The sequence below is a fragment of the Bos taurus genome, chromosome 12, assembly GCF_002263795.3.
Source record: "Bos taurus isolate L1 Dominette 01449 registration number 42190680 breed Hereford chromosome 12, ARS-UCD2.0, whole genome shotgun sequence".
NCBI classification, from domain to species: Eukaryota; Metazoa; Chordata; class Mammalia; order Artiodactyla; family Bovidae; genus Bos; species Bos taurus.
This window is the reverse complement of record NC_037339.1, coordinates 50791409-50803455: the sequence shown is the minus strand read 5'-3', so window position 1 is coordinate 50803455 and position 12047 is coordinate 50791409. Positions and strand designations below refer to the sequence as shown.

The window sequence follows — 12047 nt, the reverse complement described above, 5'->3', positions numbered from 1 at the left end:
TGCTGTTTCCTTAAAGGTTTCTCAGTAACACTTCATGGCAAATAGGGAAAAAATGGAAACAGTGACAGACTTTATTTTCTTGGGCTCCAAAATCACTGTGGACAGTGACTGCAGCAATGAAATTAAAAGACAATTGCTCCTTGGAAGAAAAGCTATGATAAACTTGGATGGCACATTAAAAAGCAGAGACACCACTTTGTCAGCAAAGGTCCATATAGTTAAAGCTATGGTTTTTCCAGTAGTCATGGACAAATGTGAGAGTTGGACAATAAAGAAGGCTGACAGCCAAAGAACTGATGCCTTTGAACTGTGGTGCTGGAGAAAACTCTTCAGAGTCCCTTGGACTGCAAGATCAAGCCAATCAATCCTAAAGGAAATCAGTCCTGAATGTTCACTGGGAGGGCTGATGCTGATGCTGAAGCTCCAATACTTTGGCCACCTGATGTTAAGACCCAACTCACTGGAAAAGACAGGTTGAGGGCAGGAGAATGGGTCGACAGAGAATAAGATGGTTGGATGGCATCACTGACTCAATGGACATGAGTTTGCACAAACTCTGGGATATAATGAAAAACAGGGAAGCCTCGCATGGGAAGGCAGGGAAGCCTGGTGCAGTCCATGGAGTCTCAGAGTCAGACACAGTTGAGCAACTGAATAACAACAGCAACAGTTTTGGAACATGTTAAGTTTACTGCAAATATTTGGTCAATAGTGTCTGAAGTGATGCTATTAAGCTCTTAAGAGAAAGTGACCATCATCCAACCTCCCAGTTCAGTAGGGATCCTCAGAAGGTATATCTCTGAAAAATGGAAACACAGTCCATCAGTAGCCAATCCCACCTGGGATGTCTGCTCAGCATGACAAATTATACCAGGGCCATTACCCCTAAAATGTAACTACTCCATTAACCTAAACTCTTTAAAATAACCAGTAAGTGGTCAATATACAACTTTTATACCCATTCAACATTTGATAGCAACAGCCTTCATTTAAAAAAAACCAAGTTATACCATTTATGTTAAAGCCTCAACATGAAAGTATACTTCCTACTTTCTTGACACATTTCACCATGTACGAGTGGAAGTAAAGAGTAACCAAGGTTTAACCTCTCGGGGCTTCCCTGATAGTTCAGTTGGTAAAGAATCCACCTGCAAAACAGCAGACCCCAGTTCGATTCCTGGGTTGGGAAGATACACTGGAGAAGGGATAGGCTACCCATTCCAGTATTCTGGCCTGGAGAATTCCATGGACACAGGAGCCTGGCAGGCTACAGTCCATGGGGTGGCAAAGAGTCAGACACGACTAAGCGACTTTCACTTCACTTCACTTCATGACCTCACAAAAAGTGGCTACTGCTATTATGACTTTTTTGTGCCCAGGGTTAAAACTATAAATATTTTAGATAATATAATCAAGACCTTTAGCTATTAGTACAGTAGCCTTTTCATGGACAGATGGGAGAGGCCCAAAAGGAATGACCAAGATTTCTGAGTGAAAACAGGATTGCAGTGTGCATTTGAGTTCTGTAAACAGTATAAACACTTATCTTCCCCCTAAAAATTTCATAAACCCAACAAAATTTTAGAGAATTAGAGAATTTTAAAAATCTAGAGAATTAAAGAGATTTACATAAAATCTCTTTTAGAGAATAGCATCTGATCTTGCCTATCCAAACGATAACCACCTCTCTTCTCCCAATGACCAAAACAGTAAGAATTTTCCCAGAAAAAAAGGAAAAATGGGATGAAAAAATTAAACTAGTAAGTAATGTAAAATTTTGGACTTGGATTTGTGTTGTAGACAGCTTGTGGTTTTATCATTTTTTTGCTTAAATATGAAAACACAAACTTTTTAAGAAAAATCCAAATCAAACTAAAACATTTTAATATTTCAAAATATACACAGAAAACTTTTTGAAGTCTCAGAAAGTTAATAGAATTATGTTGATTCCATATACACAGGGGTTGCCATTTCCTCTCCAATGCATGAAAGTGAAAAGTGAAAGGGAAGTTGCTCAGTCGTGTCCAACTCTTAGCGACCCATGGACTGCAGCCTACCAAGCTCCTCTGTCCATGGGATTTTCCAGGCAAGAGTACTGGAGTGGGGCGCCATTGCCTTCTCCAATATAAACAGGAGCAAGAGTAAATAACTTAGATACATTGTTCTCTGGTTTCCAGCTTTGCTATTCTAACAAAACAGACTGTAAAAAGTTGACTAAACATAAATGTCAGAAAAACATCTGTTTTAACATCTACTAATTGAAAGAAGAGATAAGTTTAAAATGGCCAAAACTCTCACTAAAAAATCAAAGAACCTACAGCTAGTCATCACAATTTAAGTACCTGAAGACCAGATTTTTCCCTGAAGACCAGATGTTCTTTTACAAGGCACACATATCTTCATCGGATCAAGAATCCAAATTATGAAAATGATCACAATTGATAATTCAATACCATTTACTGAATACTACTATGTGTGAAGCACTATAAACTTTACATACGTGATTTATGAAAATCACTACAGTGTCCTTGCTGGATAGGACTATTCCCCAAACAGTATTATTTGGTAAGCTCCAGGATATGAGCAATTTCATTTGTCTTGTTCACTAAGAACCAAAGTGATCACAGGCAGGAAAAGTAACCTAAGGTCATTCAGCCACCAGGTGACTAAATGTGCTGTGTGCTTAGTCACTCAGTCGTGTCCGATTCTTTGCAACCCCAAGGACTGCAGCCCACCAGGCTCCTCTGTCCATGGGGATTCTCCAGGCAAGAATACTGGAGTAGGTTCCCATGCCCTCCTCCAGGGGATCTTCCCAACCCAGGGATCAAACCCAGGTCTCCAGTACTACGGGTGGATTCTTTACCAACTGAGCCACCAGGGAAGCCCTGGTGACTGAATGGGATGGGATTAAAGCCATGGCAGGCACCTAAATTCCTGCTTTTGTCTAAGATGATTATCTATTCATGAGAACGGATGCACATCAACTGAGCTTCTGTTCCATCCTGGGTGAGAAAGAAACTCAGCCTGGGGTATACTAGAAACAATGCAAATGAACTGCCAAGAAATCTTCATGTTTCTGTGTTCTCCTATTCTTCAGATGGCTTTTATTATGCCAGAGTCAAAGATAATTTGTGATGTTTTTCACATTGGCTTTGACGTTAAATGCTAGGCAAAGGTAAGAGGTACCAAGGCAGATAGCTTGACTTCGGAAGAAACAAGGCTTATTGCAAACTCGGTGGTAAAGCTTCTCATTAAAGTAACTTCAATGACTTCTCATAAGTTACCTCCACTACTGATTTCTGCTTTTAAAAATTTCTATTCCTGACCCTTGAACTTCTATAAGATATCAAAACTACCTATGTAACCACTATATTTTTCCACCAAGTCTTAAGCATGCATTTAGAGTGGTGATGATATGGAAACATTAAAATGTTTCTAAACCTTCATATAAATATAAGCATGGAACAGCTCTCAAATCTCAGAAAAAACAATATTAGTATTTATCATTTGACATCAGCATAAGAATTAAAATTCTACCAAATACTTTGGAAAGTACATGGTCCCAAAATCCCAATTTTAGTTTTACTCACACAACTGAGAGGAAACACATATTCTTCTTTTAAACTATATAAGTTTGAAATTATGTTGTAATATTCTGGAATGATAAATAAAAGCAATTCATCTCAAAAGTTTAGTGACTGCTTTGCCAGATCTGCTTTGCAATTTTGAAAGATGAGGAAGACTTAGCTAAGAAAAATTCAGTTCTCATCATCAAAGCCTGGTTTTAAGATTTCCAGGATATGTTCAGAATTAAAATCTGATTCTCAAATAAGCATTAAGCATTCAAATAAGAACCTGAAGGAACTAAGGAGATTAAAGGGAGTAAGTAAGGCATTATCTCTGCCCTCAAATAGTCTCAAGTCTAGGGAAAACTAGATCTAGGTAAAAACAAAAAATACTTGGAAAGCCCAGATGAGAGATCAACATCCCCTTCAATGAGATGTGTTTCTTGATTAAAAAGTGGAAATAACTATTCATCTCTATAGTTCCAGGGAGCCCTGTGCATTGAACACAATGTACTCTAACTGAACTCATGAGGACATTTCCTTGCTTATAATGTGAACCCCTCTAAGGGCATGTCTCCACTTTATGTCTGTATAAGTACTGGCCAGGCTTCCCAGGTGACTCAGTGGGTAAAGAATCCACCTGCAATGTAGCAGACGTAGGAGATGCAGGTTCGATCCCTGGGTTGGAAGGTTACCTGGAGGAAGGCATGGTAACCTGCTCCAGTATTCTTGCCTAGAGACTCCCATAGACAGAGGAGCCTGGCGGGCTACAGCTTGTGGAGCCACAAAGACTCAGATAGGACTGAGCAACTGAGCATGCACACAAGTACTAGCCACAGAGAAGAGACTGAATCAGTGCTTGTTGTAGGACTGGACCCTTACTGGATTAACTGCTACTTTCTCCTCTGTAGGTCCAGAAAGTGTGTAAGCACATGTACCTTTCACATACATGCTTCACTCCAATAATCAGTTAAATCAGACCAGGTTATAGCATGAAAACTGGGGGAAACACGCGCTTAACATCTCTAGTGATTGGTGAAGCTCTCATTTTCAAAAGTGACTGGCAGGACTACAGATATTACAGTGCATGTAGCTGTAAACATTTGATTAATTCAATACAGGCAGTCCTACAGATAATTAGGTGAAAGAAGAATCTCTTCAACAAAAATATATCTTTGGTCTAACCCTTTGGAGGACCAGGTTATAAAACAAATGTGATCTGATTGCAGAAGCAAATTTGACCATCCTCCCATGAACTGACTCAAGACAACTGCTAATCAAGATGAGCTACCAAGTGAGATTCTTTGGAGCCATGAATTTAGGATGGGTTACTTTTGAAGATAAAGATCCTAGCCATAAAATTCTACAACATGAAGTCTCACACAGCAAGCCAAAACAGAATCAAGCTCCGTGGCTTTCTGGATTTGAGGCAGTAAGGAGCTAAGGGAGGAGAGTTGAAATCCAGAAGACATGTTGATCTATCAAAGGAATAAATTAAGAACCAGAAATGGAGAGAAACAAATACCAGATAAAACTTCAGTTATTCTACAGTTTGCCCCTGCAACTCATATCCCAGCACCATCTCTGTGGCTAAGCAGAATCTTAGATATTCAAACTTTGCAATCAAAGATCATTTGAAAATATGACTATGTATTGCTAGCCTTAAAAAGGACCTTGGCAATACAAAAGAATCAATGTTCCCCTTTCAGAAACTACCTAACACCAGAGAATGAATGGGATAGAGATGTGTACACTGCTGTAAACTTCCTTTCTGTTTTATTCTAACTACTTGGTAGGAAGAGAGGGGACATTTTTAAATAGTGACATGAATTGACAGGTGGACGTCTCCATGCTCAAGTTACAGATCCAAGTTTGGATACCATTAAGGTCGCTTTTTTCCTTTTTGTTTTTTTTTTTTTTTAAATAGATTAAGACATTGAGAAACTCATTTGAAAGACACAGCCTCAAAAAAGTAGTAAAACCAGGTTTAAATCAGAAAAAGTTGAAAATTTTACAATTCGAAGTAGGTATATTTTTACTTACATGAATAAAAACTTTAAATAAATACACATACACATTCATCTCAAGTCCAATTTGGCAGACTATAAAAGAAAGACATCTGGGAACTTGATTCCTAAGACATGACTTTACAGTATTGCTGCAAAATCAAGCACCCTTTTGAAGCTTTAGAGAACAGTTAAATCCCTAAAATATCATTCTGAGCCTCCTCTATTTTCACAAGGGAAATATGCTAACCCTAATCTTGCTTCCAGCTACTGTTCCTTTGGCAACTAGCACATGTAAAAATAACAGATTCTTGATTTCTCCACCCTCCACTTGATAAACAGGTCTTTAAAAAAAAAAAAAAAACTCAGTAACATTTCAAGTCACATTTTAGACCTAACATATCAATGTCCTAAATAAGAGTGTATACTAAAATATACTTTTTTTTGGATGACTAAAATATTCTGTTCCAAAGCTTCTCCATCTTCTAACTGTATTATGAACAGAATGTATCTAAGGAAGTGTGAAAAACTGGATTGGAATAGTAAGGGGGGCGGAAAGGGAAAAAAAAAAAAGTTTATAATCTGTTCCAATTCTCAGTTTAAAAAATTTCAATATAGAATTTGGTTAGACCAATGGTTTAAATACAGGACTTAGCTTGAGTCAAACTGCTAGACACAAAACTAAAACCTTTAATGTTCAACCCTACCTTTCTGACAGCTTCAGCTCCTACACTCTAGGACGTCGGGGCTACAGTGCTGAGGTGCTTTCCACGAGTGATCTCTCTCTGGCTCTTAATGTCCAGACGCTACCACGCAGACCATGACATCTGCTGCAGGTGCTCTCCAGTGTGTATAGCATGCCTCCCATCACTGTGCTTGCCCTCCAAGAGGACTTTTATAGAAAGTGTGCAGAGATGGCTCTGTGGGGGTCACACCCTCTCTGCTCTGCAGATTATGTGTGTTTCTAAGCTCAGTATGGATAGCTTGGAAATGGTTAATAATACAATGCAGTTAATCATTGGTGGAGAAGCTAAATTTCATGGCCTCACTACACATCTCAGCTAAGATAGGTCCAACCTCCATCTACCATCACGGATAAGTCATCAGTTTGCCTACTATACTTTTGGGAAGACAATGAAGTGAAGACAGACCCTATCCACCAAGTCAGTAACTTCAAAATTAAAAGTATCAACTGACTTTTGCATATATGTTGCCCCAAAATAAGTGGAGTAATTCAAACATATTTGGAAAATGCAAACTATTACTTCCTTCAAATAAGATAATTCAATTAGAAAATTAATGAGTATGATTAAAGAAATATAGAGTACCCTAGCTTGTTTGACTAGTGAGAATTATTACAAACTAAACAGTAAATCTCAAATTATGAGAAAATAAGATTTGTAGTTAGGTTCAGATTATTGAAGTGAAGTTATTTAACAGCAATGTCTTTAAATTAATTGCTTCTGTTCCTGCCACTCATTCTTACCACCCACAACTCTCCTAGGCTCTGTACATCATCTATGCTGTTAATCACTATTGTCCACTAACAAAAAAAAAAACCTCACCCTTGCCAACATGTAGGTATGAACTGTCCTTTCCTATCTGCTCTCAGTTATGTCCTGCAAACATGTATCTTAGATTATAGTTGCAGCAAGACCAACAACAGATCTGTGAACTGTGAATGCAGTATCTTAGGGGTTGAATTTTGATAGAGCATTTCAAATAATAAATAGTTTGCCACATTTTTGTTAATTTTAATGTATGCAGAAGAGCAAGATAATGTCCAAGTACTGCATGGTCCAATTACAACAAACCTTTCCTTTAAATAAACAAACGTACTAACACAGAAATACCTGTCATTATATTCATAAGTAAAGTAATATTTCAGCTGAATTGAAAGTTTATCCTTCCTGACATACAATTACCTTACTGGCAGAGTGGAAATCTACAAATTCTAAATCAGGGCCTCTCAACCTCAGCACTACTGATATTTGGGATCAGAAATTCTTGTTATGGGGGCTGTCTTGTTAACTAAAGGGTATTTAGCAGCATCTCTGACCCCCTAGGTGGCAGTAGCACCCCCCTCACAGCTGTAACAACCAGAAGTACCCCCTGTGCCATACTTAGTCGCTTGGTCATGTCCTACTCTTTGTGGCCTTATGGACTATAGCCCACCAGGCTCCTCTGTTCATGGGATTCTCCATACAAGAATCCTGAAGTGGGTTGCCATGCCCCCTTCCAGGGGATCTTCCCAACCCTGGGATCGAACCCAGGTCTCCTGCGTTGCAGGCGGCTTCTTTACCATCTGAGCCATCAGGGAAGCCCAAACATCAAACGCCCCCTGGGGAGCAAAAATGCCCCCAGTTGAGCACTACTAGTCTAACCAACACCAAGTCCTTTAATCTACAGTCAGTATAGAACAAGATCTTTGACCTACAGAAGCTGCCACGTTATGTAAGAAGTGAAGCTAAAGAGAAACGCATTAATTACTATTTCGTAAGGAATTATTTGCTTTCCTACACACCTGCTTCCTTTTATACAAATGCTATCTCAGGGCATAGGAGCTCTGACCAACACGTTTAGCTGAGCCATTCGCCAGTTTCCTCAGGTCTCCACCCTTTGCTTCCTTTGCAGCAGCCCCTCGGTGGACCCCTGTGCTCTTCAGTCCAACAACACGGCACTGTCAGGGGCGATGTCTTAATTCAGAGTCGAGCTCCTGACACAGGCCTTCTCACTAGGACTCCTTGGCCACCTTTTGCTTTTATGGACTTGCGGTTTCCACTGAAACAAGTTGTGCTGCATACTTCCTACTACGGCTGTAACTACGTGACCTCTCGGTTTCAGTTTGTTAGTAATTTCATTGAAGGCTGAGCCCAGATACTGATTTTCCCTTAATACTTTAGAGGTGGTGTCTCATGAGACAGGCTGCAGGCAAGTCTTGCTCAGGGCACTTTTGAAATTAGAAGCCAACCAACGTGTTTGACTTAGTCCCACAGCCTACTTGAACACTGGCTACAGAGGTTCAAAACAGTATAAGTTTGAGAGGGAAAGACATTTCTTCTTCATGGACGGCAACAACGGAAGAAAAACAAGAATCAAAAATGTCTCTGCCCATCTGATAGGTGTTATGACAGAATGGCGATTAGGAAAAATAAATTAATCTATAGAGTTACTCTTCACGGAAATTAAACATGAGCTCAAATACTGCAGAAGTAAACGTGCCAGTTTGACGATGAAACTTACTTAGGATCTCTCCAGAGTCTTCGAGTTAGTGAGAAATGCTGACAGTCTTCCCTGCTATGTGCATTATCACTGCTGTGCCGTTTAGAAACGCTTAATCAACAGAACTCGAAGCACACAGACGCAAAATGGCTTGTTCGTTTAAAAAATATATGGTTGCTTTTAAAAGATTAATCCTACCCGGATTTTTAGCTTATACTGCTAAGAGACAACGTATACTATAAAAGATACTTTTAGACAGGATTATTCTTCTTTATGAAAAAAATTGGTCATATTTAAGATCTTACAGTTTTTTAATAACTTTAAAGCTCTCACAACAGGGCCACTAACCATTCAAACTCCATTTCTATGATTTTCATAGATAGAATAAAGGTGTTTGTTTTTCCCTTTGGAAAAAATGCTAATGAGGTTTAAGAGCCACGATAAGGAGGAAGTCATTATTACAGAATTAAATCATTTTCCTGTCACATTTATCTAGTAACACAAGCTTATTCTGACTCACTGAAAGCAAATTTAGATTTATAAGAAAAAAATCTTACAAGAGTTTAAAACCAGATTCCTAAAACCATATATTCACACATAAACAGCATTTTCCCTGGAAAACACAACACAAACACCTGCGCATGTTTTCACACACACCCCACTTTCACTTTCTCATCCATACTATTAAAAGAGTGGGGGGGGAAAAAGTTCATTTTAGAAATCAGACACAATTGACAAAATTCATTAGTGTTGCATGTTGGTTCCGGGCACTGCTGCTTTCCAAATACTGTCTCTTTTCTCACAACCCCACTCTCATTTTTACGTTAGCAATTATGTCTTAATTTCAAATAATTATTTTCACTCTGTAAGCTAGACTATAACCTCTCCATTTTCTTTATAAATATAATAAGCCTCCTCACCATTAGCAACCAAACACAACCATGTTAGGCATTAAAACATAAACCACCATTTCGGTTAATATAGAGCTTTAAAACAACAACATATCATGGTCTCAATTACAGACAGCTTCACACTCACAAAGCTATTTCTTAAATAGTCTGTTTTGGAATACAAACAGAGGAAGACAAGGAGGTGATTTTTCAATAAAAAGAACTCTCAGAAATTATTCACACCAGCTACAAGCCCTAAGTTTAAAGAAGAAGAAAAAAAAAAAAAAACATATAACAAACCAGTGAAACTTACTTGACAGTGACTCGATTTGATAAATCCTGTAGATCCCCAGGATGGAAAAGCTGGGCTTCTTTCAATCCAATCTGTTCACACGCTTTCAAAAAAACGTTTATATTATCCTGTGAAAAGAAGTGGAAAGTGACTGCTTAGCTGAGCTCTCTCTCAGACAAAGGTTACCAATTTTTATGATATAACTTCCCAGCATCAAAGTCCAATTACAGCCGGCAAAAAAAAAGGAGGAAGAAAGACCAATGCATTCACGTATTTAAAAAAAATTATACTAATCTGTGGGCACGTACAGCCTTTCAGTTTCCCAGAGCATAAACGGCAGTGTTCTCTGATGCCAGGCATATGCCGTTCCTGTGATCTTTGTGACTGGCACGTTAAACATTACCTGTTAGAGGACAAGCGCCTGGCCACCGAGCAGTAATCTACACTTTGATGTCAGGTCTGCTCTGCAAACAAACGCCCTCTTCCCAGCTTTGCACGACAAGCTTCACCTCTCCTCTTTAAAAATAACTCCAGCTACTGACATTCACCCACCCAGAAACTGTTGGCAGGGAGGAAGGGAGAGGAGGAACATTCTGTTTCTATGATTACAAATTACAGAACGACTGTGGAATACCACACCTGGAATCTGGGTTTGGTTGCTGAGCCGGCTCTTGACAGACAGGGAAACCGCACACTAGGACCCGGGAGAAGCCCAGTGTTCATTGGCTGAGCCGCAGGGTCGAGGCGTGGTCCTTCCTCAACGCCCTGCACCTGCCTCAGGAGTTGCCTCCGCAACCTGAAAATCTCGGTGGCCCTCCTATCTAATTTCAAAACTCAAATCCTCCATTCACAGACCCAGGCTTCTCATTCACGTCAACTGCCACACCCACACTAACAACAGGGACACACGCTGGTCGAGCAGAACTGGCTGGAGCTTCTGTCTGTACTCTACGTAGAGAAAGAAAACCCTTGATGGGGTTGGGCTGTGGCCATTGGATTCTCCACCTCGGATTTGTTAGGTTCTCAGGCAGCAAGAGCTTGGCCTCCTAAGACCTCGCTGCCCTCCCTGACAGGTGGTTATGAGGGAACTTTAAGGGAGGCAGCTCCACGTGGAGACAGGCAGTTACTCTTTCCCACGTTGGGGAGGAAGGCCAGGATGGCAGAGGAAGGGGGAATCATAGACAGAGAAATGGAGGACAGTGAAGATGCTAAGTTCAATAGCTTGGATTCTTGAAGAGTGAGGGGATTTAGGGAGAGGGGAACAAACGTATGGCAGAGGAAAGCAGTGCTGTTAGGGAACTCAGGGACAATATTTAAAAAAAAAAAAAAAACCTGTTTGTAATGGCAGGAAATTATTCTAGTGTATTATCAGTAAAAAGCAGCATGAATGACCTAGCTGAAGGCTGCAATCTATGATTCATTTTAAATAAGAGGTCAAAGATTAAAGGAATTTAATTCAAAAGTTGAACAGCTCAATGGAAGGCATTCGATCTGACTTTGGCAGGGGGGCGGGGGGAGTGGGGGGGTGGGGAGGAGTGGTGTTAATAGTAATGTATTGGCAACAGACCAAGGGGGCAAAAGTGATTATTATGTTACATTCACATAACTTTTAAAACCTATACAATCTAATTACCAAACAATTCAAATTAATGGTTCTAAAACTGATCCTCAGAGAAGCAGAAAAGAACAAATGATTTGGGGGGAAAGGGTGTTAGTTGCTCAGTTGTGTCCAACTCTTTGTGACCCTATGAACTGTAGCCTGCCAGGATCCTCTATCCTTGGAATTCCCCAGACAAGAATACTGGAGTGGGTAGCCATTCCCTTCTCCAGGGGAGCATCCCAACCCAGGGATTGAACCCGGGTCTCCTGCATTGCAGGCAGATTCTTTACCATCTGAGTCACACAGGGAAGCCCCTACAGAAGTAAATCTTACTTCAAAAAGGAAAACTAATTCATTAGGAGTCTTCCCACAAATTCAATTTGCTTCTGAATGTTATAAAAAAAAAATAAGTTAAATTGGAAGTAAACGCATTGAACTGAGAGCCAAAACAATTCTTCACATATTTTATAA

At 39.7% G+C, this 12047-nt stretch overlaps 1 protein-coding gene across 14 annotated transcripts in view; it reads right to left on the bottom strand.

The window, feature by feature from the left end:
- Nucleotides 1–12047, bottom strand: part of LMO7 (LIM domain 7) — a 220116-nt gene that overhangs the window by 93773 nt on the left and 114296 nt on the right. For 12 of the 14 annotated variants that reach the window (XM_005213851.5, XM_059892261.1, XM_005213864.5 and 9 more), the window contains exon 4: nucleotides 9998–10104. In XM_005213851.5, the coding sequence (XP_005213908.1) occupies nucleotides 9998–10104 (107 nt within the window). Of the gene's footprint in view, nucleotides 1–9997; nucleotides 10105–10615; nucleotides 10715–12047 lie in introns of those variants that run through there. The other 2 variants (XM_015473852.3, XM_059892262.1) reach the window with 1 other exon arrangement.